Here is a 15,522-nt window from a genome sequence, read left to right as displayed (position 1 = left end):
ATATATGAGGCTCTATAGCTTCAATTCTGCTGGTGGTGGGCATCTCCAAATCGGGCGTTAGGTGGGGCTGGGCGCTGGTTGGTGGAACACGTTACCAGGGGCGGCTCGATCACGGATTCATGCCCGCAGCTCTCACCTTGTCTCGTCGCCCCACTGCCTTAATACGGTCCGGTAATGCGTGGTTGCATTCTGGCACGATACTGTGTAAAAGCAGCAGTCGAGGATAAAAATCTGGGTGACCTCAAATTTCGACTTTTTGGTTCTTACGAGACATCAGTGGCTACCTAGGAGTACGATGCTTGAGATTTGCCCGGGCGATTGATACGTTTCCTGAGCCATTCTGGATAGGCATCCCTTGAGTGGATTGATTGTACTAACTTGTAAGTCGTTCCACTTACGGATGGCATTCTAGTTCCTCTGCAAGCCTAAGGTTCCGGTCCTGGAGTGCTTGAAAGATATGTAGCTCTGCTCCTACCGAGGAGAACTACCGAACTTGGGATGAGCTGCTCCGTGAAGTTCTAGTCCGGCTGCCTCGGCCTACCCGCGTACTTTGGCCTCGCCTACCTACCTGAAACGGAAGGATGCAGCGCTGCCTTCTGGCTTGGATAACCCTAAGGCTCTCTATGGCCTCGAGGCCTCGGACTCCATGTTACTCCGTCTACACAGTAGATATTTATTAATGCTTTCCCGTCTCCCTAGAACAGCTGTCTCGAGCCTCCTTCATCACCCTTCGATCAGCACTATCCTCTACGAATAATGCACTAGGCGACCTTTCACCATAGGGTATTTCTCCGTTCGTGGATATGAAGCCTTCAGCTACTCTGCTCAATACAAACTGTCGGCATACAGGAAATAGCTACAATAACGTGCTACTTTGCCACGACCGGCCACGCATCTATCCGAGCGGGGGAAGCATAAGCCGATTTAGGAAGGTAGTCGATATACGAAGTCTTTACAAATGGAGACAGCTGCATTCTACTATCACACAACTATCAGCCTTGCGCTCTTCCTACGTTGGTCTACGGACTATTGGTGCTCGGTACTTGACCGGCAGTTGTTCGGGTGCGGATATAAATAGATGGAAGCTACTGTATGAGTTTGTAGGCTCTGATCACGGGATGCAGGATGGGTAGGCTGATTGCAGATGGTGTGCTCTGTCGGAAAATTGGTACCGTGATGGGCGTAGGTAAGGTAGGTAATTCCTGGCGTACTTAGGCTTTTTAACTTCAGAGTCTACTAGATGAAACTCTTTCTATGTTCTTCGTAAATCCTGAACCGAGTTTGCGCGGTTTCTCCATAGGCCTCTGCTTATAACTATATTGGGTAGTTGAGAGTGAATAGCTGTTTCCTCATTGTTTTCTTGTTGTTTCAGCGGTGATAGTGTTTTTCTCCTCTTTCTTCAGCGTACTAATCCTTACGCACCAGATTACTATAAAAATTCTTTTCCCAGCTTAGCTTGTCCCTGCTCTCTAGTCCCTCCTCCTTCGTATCTTTGCCTTCATTATAAACATTCTCCTCTCTCTTCCTCCCTCACCGCTTGTCTTTCTCTTCTTAGTCTTCTTCTTCGCTGTTTTTCTTTGTCCTCCTTCTCCCCAGCCTTCTGCATATATATAGTCGCCCGATCGAAGGACAACTCAATAAGATCCAGCGCTTTCCCTACGGTTCAGCGATCAATAACAGAATAAGTAGTAAATGTTTGCATGGCTGGTGTATACGATGACATTTAAACGGTGCCCAAGATGGTAGTAAAGATTGAAGGGGCTTTGCTACGGAATCAATAATTCTAGCACAGGTAATAAACGCCACAGGTTCTAAATTTCTAACGTTGATTAATTGCCAAGTATGCTGGACAAAGTACGAACTACTCCGCTAGGCAGAGGAAAATATATAGGCTACGTGTAACAAGCTGGGGGATTGGTAGTAGATGATAGATTAGGTAGCCTTTGCGGCTGCGGTCAAGTTGTACATCTTACTTCTCTGCATTCTTCCAATTTCTTTCCCCGGTGCAATGCGAACTATGAAAGTAGACAATGGTGGAGGCAAAGTCTATAAAATCGGAGTGCACAAGGGGTGTAGTTCTAGAGCTCACACTTGATGCTTTACTCTGAAACAGGCAGTGGACTACTAAGGGAGAGGGAAGGCATTATGTCCCTACTTTACATCATTAGGTATGATAAAGTGTCCAAGTGAAGCTTCTGAATAGTGCCTTACGCATTGAGCTCTACGTGAGACGATCGTTAGTCTCGTGTACGGAAACGTATCAGAACTGGTTTATAGGGCCTGGACAGCTCGGAGGAGCTCGCAGCTATATTGACCGATGTTTTCTGGTTTCGGTTTTGAAGGATAGAATATTCAAATTCCTCCTACAGGAGTATCTGTCATGCACGAGATTTCTCGAGCGTCTTCTATACTTGAGCATGTGTGCAGGTGCTGTTGTCCGTACAGAATGGTATGGCCATGTTATGGAAGCTTATTGTCAATGTTCCTTTATTCTTGCTAGTGCGCATAGAAACAGAAACACTCTCTATACAATTAGTCAAGCTTTTTTCACCTACACTCAGATTAACTCGATCTCACTTCAGCCTACCTCCGCTTCTTCTCCGTCCTTTCTTACCGTCAACTTTTTCTGGCACCTCGACAGGCCCTTGTGCCGTCATTGCTACTTCTTCGCTCCTCCCTACCTGGACACTCACACGTTTTTTAACGTCCGGTAAAGGCTTAGCGCCGTTACCTCTGCTTCTCCGCTCTTTCACATTCACCTGAGCATCAGCTTCCCGCGGAAGTTCTTCACCTTCACCGCCTGGGCAGTCTCTGGTGCGCCAGTCCCCATTCTCACCTTTTCTTTGGGCTCACAACCATATATAAGCCTGCCATCTCCCTTGCGCCTTCCAAAGCTGTTGCTCCTTCCACTATAACGCTCTATCCCAAAACCTGTTGTTCCCGCGCGAACCCTCCACTTTGTCGCCCTCCAGCGGATGTCAGTCGCACTCAACTATGTCGGACTACCTGCGGAAGCCGGAATGGATACCCGTCGATGATGAACACGGTGACCGAATGATAGTGGGGTTCATCGAGGACCGTGAGCGCATTACAATGAAGTGTTACCGGCGCCATGATTATTCAGTGTCGAGGTTCTTCTATAATGACACGACGAATGTACGAGGCTTTGGTGAATTTATCAAATTCCACCCTGCATTCGAGGACCTTGCGGATAAGGACAGGGAGACCCGTCTGGCGAGGTTGAAGGAGGCGTATTTCAAATTTAAGCCGGTATCTGCACAGTACTATGCCCCGGGTACGGTTCCAGTTATGGCTCCAGCTTTGGATAGTGAGAGGAGGGAAGGTCGCTTGGACTCGGACTCGATCTCAACATTGGAATCCTCTTCGTCATCTGGCGAGACGGAAAGGAAATCTTCCGCATTCGATAAGCAGACAAGCGTAAGCATACGTAGGACCGGGAACAGACTACTGGCGGTGTTCAAGCTGAAGGATGTGAATGGGGGACGTAAACGGCTCGCCTCTACCAGCCCGACAAGATTGGATGAAGAATCTAACAGCTTCAATGATCGTATGACGCTCTCGGACGGGGAGACGTGTGCGAGCCGAGAGTCGATGCGATCGAGGACCAAGAAGACCAGGCGAAACAGTACATTGGCGGAGACTCCGAACTTGCTGCCAAACCATGGTGCCCTTGAGCTCGGACAGAGGAGGCTCATCGACGAGCACCGCACCCATGAAAGGCCGCTTGGAGAAATGGGCACCATGGTACGTCCCGTTCTCCTGGACGATGCAAGTGAGACCAGTAACGACAGGGTCGCGCGTCTCGAGAAAGAATTGAAAAAAGCAATGGAGCGGATAGCAATGGAGCGGATAGCAAACCGTGATGCCGACGTGGCACGTCTTGAAAATGAGCTAAAAGAAGAAAAGAGGCGGAATGCTGAGCTGGAAAGCGACATCTTCAAGAAGGATCTGGACGTTGCAAACCTCAAGAAATTCAGTGTAGGTGACTTTCTGAACCTGGTTTGCCCATGCCTCTTATTGACTGGAACAGGACGAGAAAATGAAAATTCTGAACGAAAATAAACAAGCGCTCCCCCAGCAAGTTATAGACAGAGTCGAGAGTCTAGATCGCTTAGAAAAGAGCAGCATTAGGTGCAGTCCTTCAAGCACTGGTTGTAATCCTTCTTGAAACTACAGCCTACAGGGAGGGCGGCTACAGAGAAGAAGGTAGAAGAGCACAGCGAGCGATACGGAATAGCCAAGTCAGCTTAGGAGTCGCAGGATGGAGATACAAATGCGAGTATGCACGCTATAAATGTGTTAAGGGTTAGCAAAACGCAGCGAAGTTCGATAGGCGTAATAGAAGGGCACTCTGCTACCTTTAAGAGCGATGCTGATTAGAATCGTGTGAGGTAATGCTAGATTCTCAAGATTGTTTAGTTGACGACAGTTACGCAATAGTTCAACTCCTCGTCCACCTTTCGGACCATGCACTGCTTCTATACGTGCTGACTCCACTATCGTACAATGCCATTCTCCGCCTCCTAGGGTGCAACTTTCTTTTTTAAGAATCCTCTATTCTTATTCTCCAGAACCGTTTGATTTTTGAAACCATACAGGTATCCTCAATGTGCTACAATCTTGATTAATCCTGACTCTACTCTTCCTACCTCTTCCTCTCCTAGCACTTCTCATTAGCCCTCCCTGACCTCCCTGGCCACTAATATACTACTCCCTCTCAACAATAAAGACAATTCCAAGCTACAGACTTGACATTATTTCTGCGACAACTGGACTTTCAGAACGGGCAAAAATAATTTGACGCACGTCCAAACGGCACCGATTTGGTACTTAGCACGGCTCCTAGCCTCTTTACCACTCATACCCATATCCAATAGTGGCGGCCGGTAAAACGATCGCTCCAGAAACGACAGGCCTCTTGCAGTTTTGGTTTGGAAGTTCCACATCTCGGTCTCCCATTCATTCCAGCATCGATACGGCTGTCGACTTCCTGTGGTGCGGGAAACCTGTTTTTGGCGGGAGTGCGTGAATGTGACTCTGTCGTTTCTCGCCGATGGAAAATCTGGGTTGGGAGAGGAGGCGCAGTGATCCGGCAGTGATCCGGCTTGGCGCTGTGGCTCATGACGACCCCCCTGTCGCAATCCACCTCCGATGACGTATGCAGCCCTTCATCCTACACCAGCCCACCTGCGTGCGGGCAAACCGCATTCCATAAATACCGGTTCGCCAGTCTTCTCTCACTGCCAGAAACCATCGCACCCACGCCATCCACATAACCACCAACACCAGAATCCTCGAATTCCAGCTCAATTCCGTACTCCACGCCCTCACAACAACCAACGCCGCCATCATGCCTTTCACCGCAAGGTCCGTCCCCCCTTCCATCCTGACGTCTCTCACCCAGCCAAGCTAACCCGGTCCCCGCACCCAACAGCGACCTCATCAAAATCATCTTCGCCATCATCCTGCCTCCCCTAGGCGTCTTCCTCGAGCGCGGCTGCAACGCCGATTTCCTCATCAACATCCTGCTCACATGCCTGGGCTACATCCCCGTACGTGCATTCATACCTTCATACCCTTTGTCCATCCTCTCAGACAAACCATTTGACCCGGCCCTCCACTGACAACTATGATCAGGGAATCATCCACGCTCTGTACATCATACTTAAATTCTAAACCGAAATATCGAGCGTCGATGGGGTGGATACGGAACAGCGAACCACGATACCCTTTTTTCCTCCTCCTTCTTCTTCTTCTTAAGTCGATCCTTTGATGAATCGCTCGTAATGATATCTTGATGACACTAGCAAGTCGTCGACTGCGATGGCTCATACCTTACTACTATGCACCCGCCGGCTTTTGGGGTGGTGTCATTCCTTCTCTATTCACGACAACGATGGATATGCAGGCGGTCGGGCTTCAAACGGGTTTTCCTTTCCTGGGCGCTTTCGAGAGGTCTCCTGTTTCCTGTAACGTTAAACACCTGCAAGTCTCCGGTGTGGAGAGTATGCCGGTAGATGCGGCGTAATCACTCAACGATTATTTCTACTTGATGAATCAGTCACAACGGGGCCCATCGTTGATTTGAAGATGTGATTCGTCTCCGCACATGATGCAGCTAGCTCCACACCTGGGCAGCTATGGCTATGAATACACACGAACACCCACCTCCCTCTCGAAGTGGATCAGGGAGAAGAACAAGAAGAAGGGGAGATACCAATAAAAAATCCAAGAAGAATAAGAAACGGATATATAAACACTGGTATATCGCTAATCGTCAAAGTAACCACCACCAACCACCACCACCCTCACTATCCCCCCTCGAAATGTCCACGAATATGAATATATGCTTTTGCAAATGGCCTGCCCTCTTGCTCGCTCAAATGCCGTTGAAGAGCAAGTAAAAAACACACCGTCTTGAACACACCCTCTCTATCCCCTCTCTTCATCTCATCGTCTTGCGCAATCAAAAAATCCCCCGTACTCCAGACTCCAAACTCCATACTCCGTCCAGCGCAGACACCTCCCAAACATCCGTCCTACCAATGGCAAATCTGCAACGCCAGTTAGCACATGCTCCTCACACACAAACAACCACACGAAGAATACAAAAATAAAAGAGTAACTCACCCCACCCTCACTATCATCCACACTCCACGTCCCCGCCAACCCCACAATCTCCACCTCACCATCCAAATGCTCGCTCATCTTGCCCAACCTTGCCACGCCGCCGCCGCCGCCGCCCACCGGCCCATCCTCCTTGCCAACACCATACACGCCCTCCCTCAGGTCCGCCGGCCCATTATTCAACAACCGCCTCGCCCACGCATCAATCGCAGGCTCGCCCGTCTCGTCCCTCGCCTGCTTGAGGAAGGCGATGAGCGCCGTCCCGCCCGTCCCGCGCAACTTCTTGCTATCGACGCGTGAAAGCGTGTTTGCGATGTTGATGCGCTGGGCATTCGCCGCCGACGCCGCCGCCGACGCCGAAGCCCGCGAACTGCTGCTGCTCTCGCGCGACTTGACGATGATGTAGCGACTCACCATGCGCAGGTGCTTGTCCCTCAGCGCGCGCAGCATGGCGAGCGCGGCGTCGAATGCCGTCACGAGCGCCCTGTTGTTCCGATTCTTCGCGACGTACTCGCGGATGTTGGCCACGCCCTCCACATGCTCTAAAAACCGGCGGTGCGGACCCGGCATGTACTTGCGCATCTCGAGGATGAAGTTGTGCGCGGGGGGTTGCACGGAGCCTTCCGAGTCGGACGCAGCGTCGGTCCGCTTCTCGCCCGTCGGACGGTGCTCGACGCCCAGGACGATGTCGAAGAATTGGATCGCCGAAGACTGCGCGTTACTGCCGCCGCTGTACTGTACGTACGGCGCATTACCGCTGCCGTCGTCGAACTTGACGCCGTTCGGTAGACCGGCGGCGCCCATGTTCTTCCCTCCAGCGAGGAAGGGGCGGATGCGGTGGTAGAAGACATGGGGGTCGCAGTTTTCGTACATCTGCTCGAGGATGGTGCCGAGTTCATCGAGCGTCTCTGCAAAGGTCTGCAGGCACTGTGTCACCGTTTTGGAGTCGTTGTGTCTCGCTGCGGCAATGGCTTCGATCATGAGCGGGATCGTGGGCCCGGCTTTGGCTTCCATGGCCACGGAGACGAGGTAGAACCATGACTCGTCTAGGGATCCAGTAAAGGTCATCAAGGTCGAGAGGTTGTTCAGCGAATCAATTGGCTCCGAGGTGAACAGGGGACGCCAGTTCCATAGCACGACGCCGGCATAGGTGGCCACGGACGGTAACTCGAGGTGCTGGCATGTGCTGAGGAAAGGAATGGATATGGACGGGGGGACGATCTGCTTGACGTTAGTCTGTTGTGGTGTTGGATGACGAAGGGGTTCGGGTAGGGAAGGCTTACGTCGGCAGGGGAATCTCCTCCCCAGATGTAGGCATGTGCGATGAAACCCAGAACGGAGTATGCGCGCCTCCACTCGGCTTCGGTTAGGAGAAGGTCTGTTGACAGGGTCGGGAGGGCATCGACAATCTGGCGGAGGCGCTTGGTGAGGATGAGGGATTGGAAGTTGCGGACAATGGTCTCCCAGGGCTCGTAGTAGGTATCCGGGAGGATGCTCAGAGGTACCTGTTCAGGGAGAAAGCCGTGGTGCGGAGAAATGTCATAGTCGCTAAGGCGGGGTAATTGGGAAATCATGGTGCTCAGAAGGTAACTAAATGGTACAGGAGGCGGTGGTGGTGGAGGTGGCGAGATATACGAAGGTACGCTCAGGAACGACCGTTAGGATGATATACGCCGGCCTGCTCGAGAGACTGCAAGTAAATTGACGCAGACTCAGGGTTCGCTGCTTGGGGAAAAGAGTCGCGTGATGTCGGTTTACGTCGCCCTCGTCGACACAAAGACGTAACTTCCGCCACCCGAGGTGCGAAAGCAATGGTTGATGTCGGAACAGAAAGGATAGAGGGGGAATCGGTAGAGAGGGAAGAGAATTGGGTCTGAGATGGACGGTGGGAGAAGTCAAAAGTAGAGTGCCGGAGAAAGCCAAGGGTAGGTGTCTATAAGAGAAGGGCCCTAGCTAGGGACGGGATTTAGGAGGATTTAGGACAGTTCCGGAACGGAATCTCGATGGCTATTGTCGCTGAGGCAGCGCAGTTGCAGATTAGTAAAATAGAAGGACAGGCAGGTTAATATTAGAAAAAGCAACCAAGCAGAAGCAGAACCGCGGGTTCCTCCATTGTGATAATATAATACCTCCGCGTCGTGGTCCGCGGCCGGAGCGCTGCTCGCGTGCGATCAATGTAGGCGTGAGCTACTTTCTGTGAGTCTCGACTCTGGCATCCTCTGTTGCAATTTTCCTGCCCGGCATCGGGCGAGAATAGGCACATAGTTTGCCCCCCTCTGGGAGAGAGGAACTGACCCCTGACCAGCGTGGGAGAGGCGCAAAGAACGGCAGAACATCCACTGCGACGGTGTCCCTAGCGCTTCATTAGTCAACGGGTTAGGTGTGACATTACGATCCACAGCCAGAAGTCGTGGTGTTGAGGGCAGCGGCACCGTACTCCAGAGCCGCCGGCGGTTCGTGGGGTGCAGCTTAGATGGCCGAGCCGCCTTTCCGAAACCGGTCCTTCAACGACTGGAGGGCCTTATGGAGCTTGGCGGGGGCTCGGATGAGTAGTTGAAGAGGCGTTAATAAGCGTCAAGCTGGGGATGTTTATCCCTGTACAGATAAGCTGTTAAGAATCTATTATCAGCTAGTCCTGTAGGATTCTAGTAATGGCTAGATTACGTTAGATTGCAACTTCTATTAGCGTAAGATAGATAGTTAACAGCTAGTTACTTGCAACTACTATACGTACAGAGATAAAGCTCCTGTAGGATAGCATCTGCATGTAGCTTTATCAACGCCAGATTCTTATTAGGCTTTAAGATCTATCTAACTCCTATCTAGCCTGATCTACAGGCTGTGGCTGGAATCCTGCTCTTGGCAGGCTTCGGATATGCTCTCACGCTTTACACCTCAGCGCCTAAAGGCTGCAACTTGTCTAGGAAGGTGCAGCAGCGTTACAATCTATATACAGGCGCCTGCTCGCCTTCTACCTGCCTGCCTGCCTGCCTGCCTGCCTGCCTGCCTGCAGACTTTATAGAATGCTGGCGTAGATACTGGCGGCAGCTCGAAGGAGGTGAAACATGAGGAAGGAGCGTGCCTGCAGCTCTCATCAGTCATCTGACGTTGATGGAAGTCGAAATCTGATGGCATTACCTGCCTGATAGAATCAGCCTAGATGGCTATCTAACCTGATTCTATTAGGCAGGTAATGCTATCTAAGGTAGGATTTTATCTGTTTCTAACTAGTACCAAGCCAACCAATCGAGATCCGATTACATCAAGGGACAGATGACTCATCAATTATACATTCACTGGTCATCTGGCTCCCTGCCAAGCGCCGTAAGGGGGTAAAGCTCGTCACGTGACACTGTCTACTTTCCCACGTTCCTAGGTACATATAGTTACTCGAATATACGTGTGTCGCCTTCAAAGAATGGAAAGACATCCGTCGCATACAATACCAAGTTACTCTGTCCTATATGTAAGCATACATCTTCTACACCAATTCCGTCATTCATTCATTACGACTACACACCAAAAAACAACGCCAACTATGCAAAGCTCCATGCCATGCGACGAAACACGGGGAAACCACCTCTCTTGCACACACACACACTGGCCAAAATGAGTGAAGAGTGCTTGTGCGGCAACAGACCCCGAACCAAGTAATGAACTGCCCATCTCTTGCGGCCTCCTTCTGTTCCTCCCTCCTCCCGCCTATTCCATGCCGCCCACCTGGGCATCGGCCACAACCTCCGGGGTATAAGTCGTTATAATGATGTGAATGAGGCCCCAATAAGCTGTTAATAACTATGCGAAACGTCCTCCCAAGACCAAGACCCGACCGCACTCTATGTAACCCTGAAATATATTTCTTCTTGTAGTTGCGCCATGATTCAGATTCACTGCGAAGCTCAGCGTGGTTGTTTTTGCTGCATACATTAGTGCCTGATCATCTGCGTCAACCTTCCCCAACACTTACGAGGCTAGCCACTGCGGCTGCAGAGGCGAGGTCTGGCTTCCCCGAGAAGCTTCGTTGCGCCGCTCGTGGAAGGCTGCTCGTTGCATGGAGCGGCGCTCCGTTTGCGGCTCGTTTGACCGCCGTGGCACTGGGTGCTCCATGTACCGTCGAGTTGCGCCTGGGCCCTTTGACTGGCGATTGCCTGGGCCCTTCAACGTTCGTGTTCGCCGGCTGCCCGTTCCGAAGGCTGGTGACAGGAGGCTCCGGTAGGGGACGGGTACGCTGTTGAGGCGTTTGGGCTGGAGGCAAGCGCTTCATAGGCGACGAAGCTGCCCCGCTGCCATTCACCGCTGTCCGCGGTCGTGCGGGCTTCCTGTTGCCCGTGATGAACTCGTGGAGCATCGCTTCGTCCGGCTTCATACGGCGGTCCGGGTCCCACCGGAGACATCGCGCAATGAAGTCAAGGAAGGCTTCGTCGTCGCATTTGAGAGCTTGTTGGAGTGTCTTGGAGCTAGGCCTTCGTCGTCGTCCCTTGCTAGACACTGTAACCCGAGGTTTGCCCGTGGAATCGAAGAACAACTTCCGCCTACTGCTCTTCTCAATCAGATGCTTCTCTGGCGGCCCGAAAATCTCCATGATGCAAGCGAGCTGTTCCTGCTCGTTCTCTCCAGGGAAGATGGGATAGCCAGTGAGGAGCTCGGCAAGGATACATCCCAGACTCCACATGTCAATCGGCAATCCGTAACTCATGCCAAGAATGACCTCGGGTGAGCGGTAGAATCGCGACTGGATGTACGTGTACACCTTCTCGTTCTCAAAGCAGCTTGAGCCAAAATCGATGACCTTGATCTCGGAATGCAGTGGGTGCGCGAGCAGGATGTTCTCCGGCTTCAGATCGCAGTGGATGACCCGATGGCTTCGTAGGAGGATCAGGGAGCTGAGTATCTGCTTGGAGAAGCGTCGAATGAGCCGCAGCGAGAAACCCTTAAATTCATGCGCCTTGATAAACTCATACAAGTTCATCCCGAGCAGCTCGGTGGAGATGCAGAGATGGCCACGGAAATAGAAGCTCTGGGTGAAGTTGATCATGCTATGCTTGTTGTCGGGATCCTGTACATGTCAGTAGATGATTGGGCTGGCTTGGAACGGCACCTACCCATTCGCGGAGCTTTTTAAGGATATTGACTTCCACGAGAGCCTGCTGGTGGAAGCGCTTCTTGTTGCGAATGATCTTGACTGCCACCAACAGACCCATCTTATGGTCCACACAGCGAACAACCTGCCCAAAACTGCCCTTCCCGAGAACGTCAACCACCTCGTATCGGTATGCAAGATGGTCCCCAAGAACGATATTATAGTCACCCCTCTCATCGTCATAGCCAAAGTTGAGAGCTTGTTGGCTCAGATCTCCCACGATCTTCTTCGCGTTCTTTGTGCCGCAGAAATAGATTTCCTTGTAGTCGATGATTTCTCCTCTCTCAAAGATGTTCAAATTGACCATTTGGAGCGCCTGCGCTGGCGTTACCCGCTCTTGCGGCCGCGCCCGTTTCCTCAGCTCATCCACTTGACGGGCGGCTTGCTCAAAAGATCTCCGTTTTGAAGCCAACTTTCGCATCTCCTCGTCAGCGGCCAGATCTTCCCTATCAAGGTTGGACTCAAGATGGCGGGCTCTCAGTACGCTCGTGGAGCTCTTTGAACCCAGCATTCGCTGTACTGGTGTCAAAAGGGAGGCACCTGGCTTGTTACCGGACAGATCGGCATGGCTAGAAGGAATTCGAACACTGATCTTGCTCTTCTGCTGGTCTCCATGCTTGTCCAGCTCCGTGTCGCTTGCGATTGTAGCCGTCGATGGCTTCCTCCGAGAGAAATCAAGAGAGGGCCGAGTGCGGTTCGAAGGAGTGGGGCTACCTCCCAAAGATCCATTCCACGCGGCAGAGGCTGGTAGCCTGGGAGGGGGCATGTCATTAGGTTTCTGCGGCTGCTGGGTCTGCTCCACTCTTCTTGGTATGTTTTGTGATTGCGAACCATGCGATACATGAGTGGCAGCCTTCGATGAGCTACGTCGCCAGCCACTTATACTGAGCTTTCGTCTCAGCGACGACGCAGAGGAGGGTGTTTCTGGTTCAGTTGACGTAGTGTGTGCCGATGATGGCTCAGTTTTCGGTTGAGCACGCGGACCATTGACTCGTAAGCTCTGCATTTCCACATCCAAATCGCTGATCTGGTATTCACCGCTAGGCCTGGAGTACAATCTCGCGAAGTCGCCACCACCCTTGGGCAATGAGTTTGATGCAAACGGCGTCGTAGCCTGTCGTCCAGGGTTGAGAGTCGGTACCGGCATCGCGGAGGCGGCCGGAAGCGAGGAGTCCGGCCGACGAAGGTTATAGGCAGAGCTGCTGCTGCGAAGGTGTTTTGTGTCAAAGGGATCCGGGTGCGACTTCGAGAAGAAGGTGGCCTTGGACGCGGTCATGGGTGTGCTTGGCGTTTTATTGCTAGCACGCTTCGGTGGCGGTGTCACACTTCGGTCGTCCACCTCGCTTGACGGAGCGGGAAAAGAAGAGATCCTATTGTTGAAAGGAGTACCGAGTGGGAGCAGCGTCAAAGGTGGGAGCCTGATGGGCTGTAGGTTCTTCTTGGTGTTGCGAGGCAACACTGGGGTCTTATCCACGTCGCTTGAGCCGAGTGTCAGTCCTCTACGATGCCTAGGTGGTCCCTCCTTCTTGGTAGGATCTGTGGTGTTCGGGTCACTGCCCGAAGTCTCGGTGTTCTGATCAGGACCACTATCAAGGTCGGGAGTGGGCGCCCGATGTTGTCGTGAAGGTTGCGGCATAGACGATTTGGTGGCAGCGAGGAACGAGAAGCTGGTGTGGTCTGGGTCCTTTGGAGACTCGTATGCTTTTGGTATCGCCGGAACAGGGGGGACGTCTTCATCGTCTTCTCCTGCTGCAGAGCTATGCACATTTCTGGGCTTCGGAGTAGGAAGTCGAGAGCCTGAAAGGGCAGGGTTACCACGCAGAAGCATGGAAGACGTAGTAACCTTGAGCGAGTTCAAGCTCGAGTTCGACGATAATGATATCCCTGAAGCATAGGATTTGCGCTTTTGTTCAGGAGTACCGCGCGCTGATGACGGTGTTACGCTTTTCCTGAAGATCATGGCAGGCGATTGATTGAGGCCTCGCTCGTCAAAAGAGAACTCTCCTTGCGGGGTTGGAGGACCTGCGGGTACGCCCATTGCGTTGGGATTCATTGATAGCCTCTTCATGCGCAGCGCATCCGTTGGGCTGATGGTCCGGGCCCCTAGGCCGCTCACGTGGTGCATTGTGGACTGTCGTCTACTTGAGGACGTTGACGGCGTATGCGTCCGCTGCGCAGGTGTCTTTCCAGGGGTTCGGTTCTGGGTGATTGGGCCCTCCGCCTGGTGCTCGGGCGTCGAGGTAGCTGCACTCAGAAAGCCCTGCTGTTTTGGGGGGGCGTGCATCGACTTCGCTTTCGTAGCCCTAGCGTTACTGCTGACTCTCTGTGCTTCAGTCCTGGCATTCAAGTTCGCCGGCAAGTCGCGTCGTCCCCCTTGACTGAAGGAGGGTGTCCGGCCGATTCGGACTTGCACATTTTCACCGTTTAGCTTGGGGATCTCATTGCGCACATCACGACCGTCCAGGCCCGACGGTACCATGCCAGGGCCGATCGACTTACGCGGGGCTCGTGCGGCAGGGTTTGGGGGAGCTTGGGCGGGTAAGTGGCTTTGGCGACGGCTGCGAACGGAGGCCCCGGCGGGCGGTGGAGGCATCGAACTGGTTCCGCCTGAGGTACCGACTGGGGAAGCGCTATTGTGTGTTCGCGACTGGCTAAAACGGCGCATGAGGGTCGTGCTACGGGCGGGTCGTGTCCCGGTCCCTGTCGAAGGAATGACTACATCAGAAATGGGTTCATCGGAGCCCATGCTGGTCTGAAGGAGAGCTTGTGTGGCAGGTACGGTAGTAGGAAAGAGGCCGATGCCGCCACTTCCCGGCGCTGGGAAGTCGCTCAGAGCGGGCTCGTAGGCGGCGATGCTAGCGTGAAAGTCATCAAAGTTGACCGAGGGCAGGAAGTCGTAGGCGGCGCTGGAGCCAGTCGAGTCGTTGAGATTGTCGTTGTGTTTTCCGAAACTGAAGCGTGGATTTGCGGCTCGCGAAGATTCAGGGAGGACGGTCTCGCTGGTCGAGGTGGGCAGGAAAGAGCGGTTGGCGGCCGATGGGACATGCTGGGAGGCGATGCTCGCATTGGAAGCCACCCTGCAGAGGCCGTTGCGGTCAGTGTCGTGCTATATGGCTTTTGTTCGCCTATTTGTGCAGCACGTACCTTTGTTTCGAAGTGTCGAGCGGCCGTGGTCCGAGAGGGCCTTTGTGTTGATCGCGTACTGAGAGCCGGCGGCCCCTGAAGCCCGACTTGGTGCTGTCATTCTGCGGCGGTCGAGGTGCAGACGTTGTCGAGCTCGTGCTTGCTTTGCGCAAATTGGTGTTGTCGTTGCCGCTGAGCGTCCGGGGGAACTTGCGGCGGGTAGGGCCGTCCATTTCTGCCTGTGTTAGCCAAGGCATCGAGGCTCCTCTCCTACACGGGTCTCGGAGGCGTACCACCAGATGCACTCGAGTCGTTAGCCGCCGAATTGGTGGGCCGTATGGGTAAACTGCTCTCCCCAGTACTCGTCGGGGGGATTCGTGTTGTGTGAGCAGCCATGGTTGCTATGCAACAATGGAAGCGTCCAGCGGTGTCTGCCTTTGTCTAATGACGCCAATCGAGCTGCCAACGCCCTCTGCGGCGCCTCGCTATGTCGTCGATGGAAGTTGGGCGTTCAACAGGTGTTCTCCAAGCTCGAGGCTTGGAGTGAAGACTAGGAGGACGTGGGCATGTCGTTGATGCCGAGCTTCGAGGGGGATGGGTGGTGGATGGAG

General features: G+C 53.0%; 4 protein-coding genes across 4 annotated transcripts; 2 read left to right on the top strand and 2 right to left on the bottom strand.

Moving 5' to 3' along the window:
• Positions 1-2,994: 2,994 nt before the first annotated feature.
• EI97DRAFT_445739 (uncharacterized protein) lies at positions 2,995-4,331 on the top strand (the record flags this gene model as incomplete). The annotated part of the gene is made up of 4 exons (XM_033799985.1): positions 2,995-3,438; positions 3,484-3,999; positions 4,052-4,152; positions 4,205-4,331. 4 exons carry the CDS (start codon positions 2,995-2,997, stop codon positions 4,329-4,331), a joined length of 1,188 nt encoding a protein of 395 aa, XP_033650076.1.
• An 860-nt stretch (positions 4,332-5,191) lies between these two features.
• EI97DRAFT_208614 (UPF0057-domain-containing protein) lies at positions 5,192-5,896 on the top strand. Its single transcript, XM_033793750.1, has 3 exons — positions 5,192-5,388; positions 5,426-5,573; positions 5,659-5,896. The coding sequence occupies exons 1-3, from the start codon at positions 5,372-5,374 to the stop codon at positions 5,695-5,697; spliced, it is 204 nt and encodes a 67-aa protein (XP_033650075.1). The 5' UTR covers positions 5,192-5,371; the 3' UTR covers positions 5,698-5,896.
• Positions 5,897-6,471: 575 nt separating this feature from the next.
• On the bottom strand, positions 6,472-8,222 carry EI97DRAFT_385702 (indoleamine 2,3-dioxygenase family protein; the record flags this gene model as incomplete). The annotated part of the gene is made up of 2 exons (XM_033796032.1): positions 6,472-7,869; positions 7,932-8,222. The coding sequence occupies 2 exons, from the start codon at positions 8,220-8,222 to the stop codon at positions 6,472-6,474; spliced, it is 1,689 nt and encodes a 562-aa protein (XP_033650074.1).
• A 2,325-nt stretch (positions 8,223-10,547) lies between these two features.
• On the bottom strand, positions 10,548-15,307 carry EI97DRAFT_461922 (uncharacterized protein; the record flags this gene model as incomplete). The annotated part of the gene is made up of 5 exons (XM_033801231.1): positions 10,548-10,565; positions 10,616-11,704; positions 11,751-14,865; positions 14,933-15,146; positions 15,205-15,307. The coding sequence occupies 5 exons, from the start codon at positions 15,305-15,307 to the stop codon at positions 10,548-10,550; spliced, it is 4,539 nt and encodes a 1,512-aa protein (XP_033650073.1).
• Positions 15,308-15,522: the final 215 nt, after the last annotated feature.

The sequence above is a fragment of the Westerdykella ornata genome (genome assembly GCF_010094085.1).
Source record: "Westerdykella ornata strain CBS 379.55 unplaced genomic scaffold EI97scaffold_37, whole genome shotgun sequence".
Lineage (NCBI taxonomy): Eukaryota > Fungi > Ascomycota > Dothideomycetes > Pleosporales > Sporormiaceae > Westerdykella > Westerdykella ornata.
The sequence above is the reverse complement of the archived record's forward strand: the minus strand, read 5'-3'. Positions and strand labels throughout refer to the sequence as shown.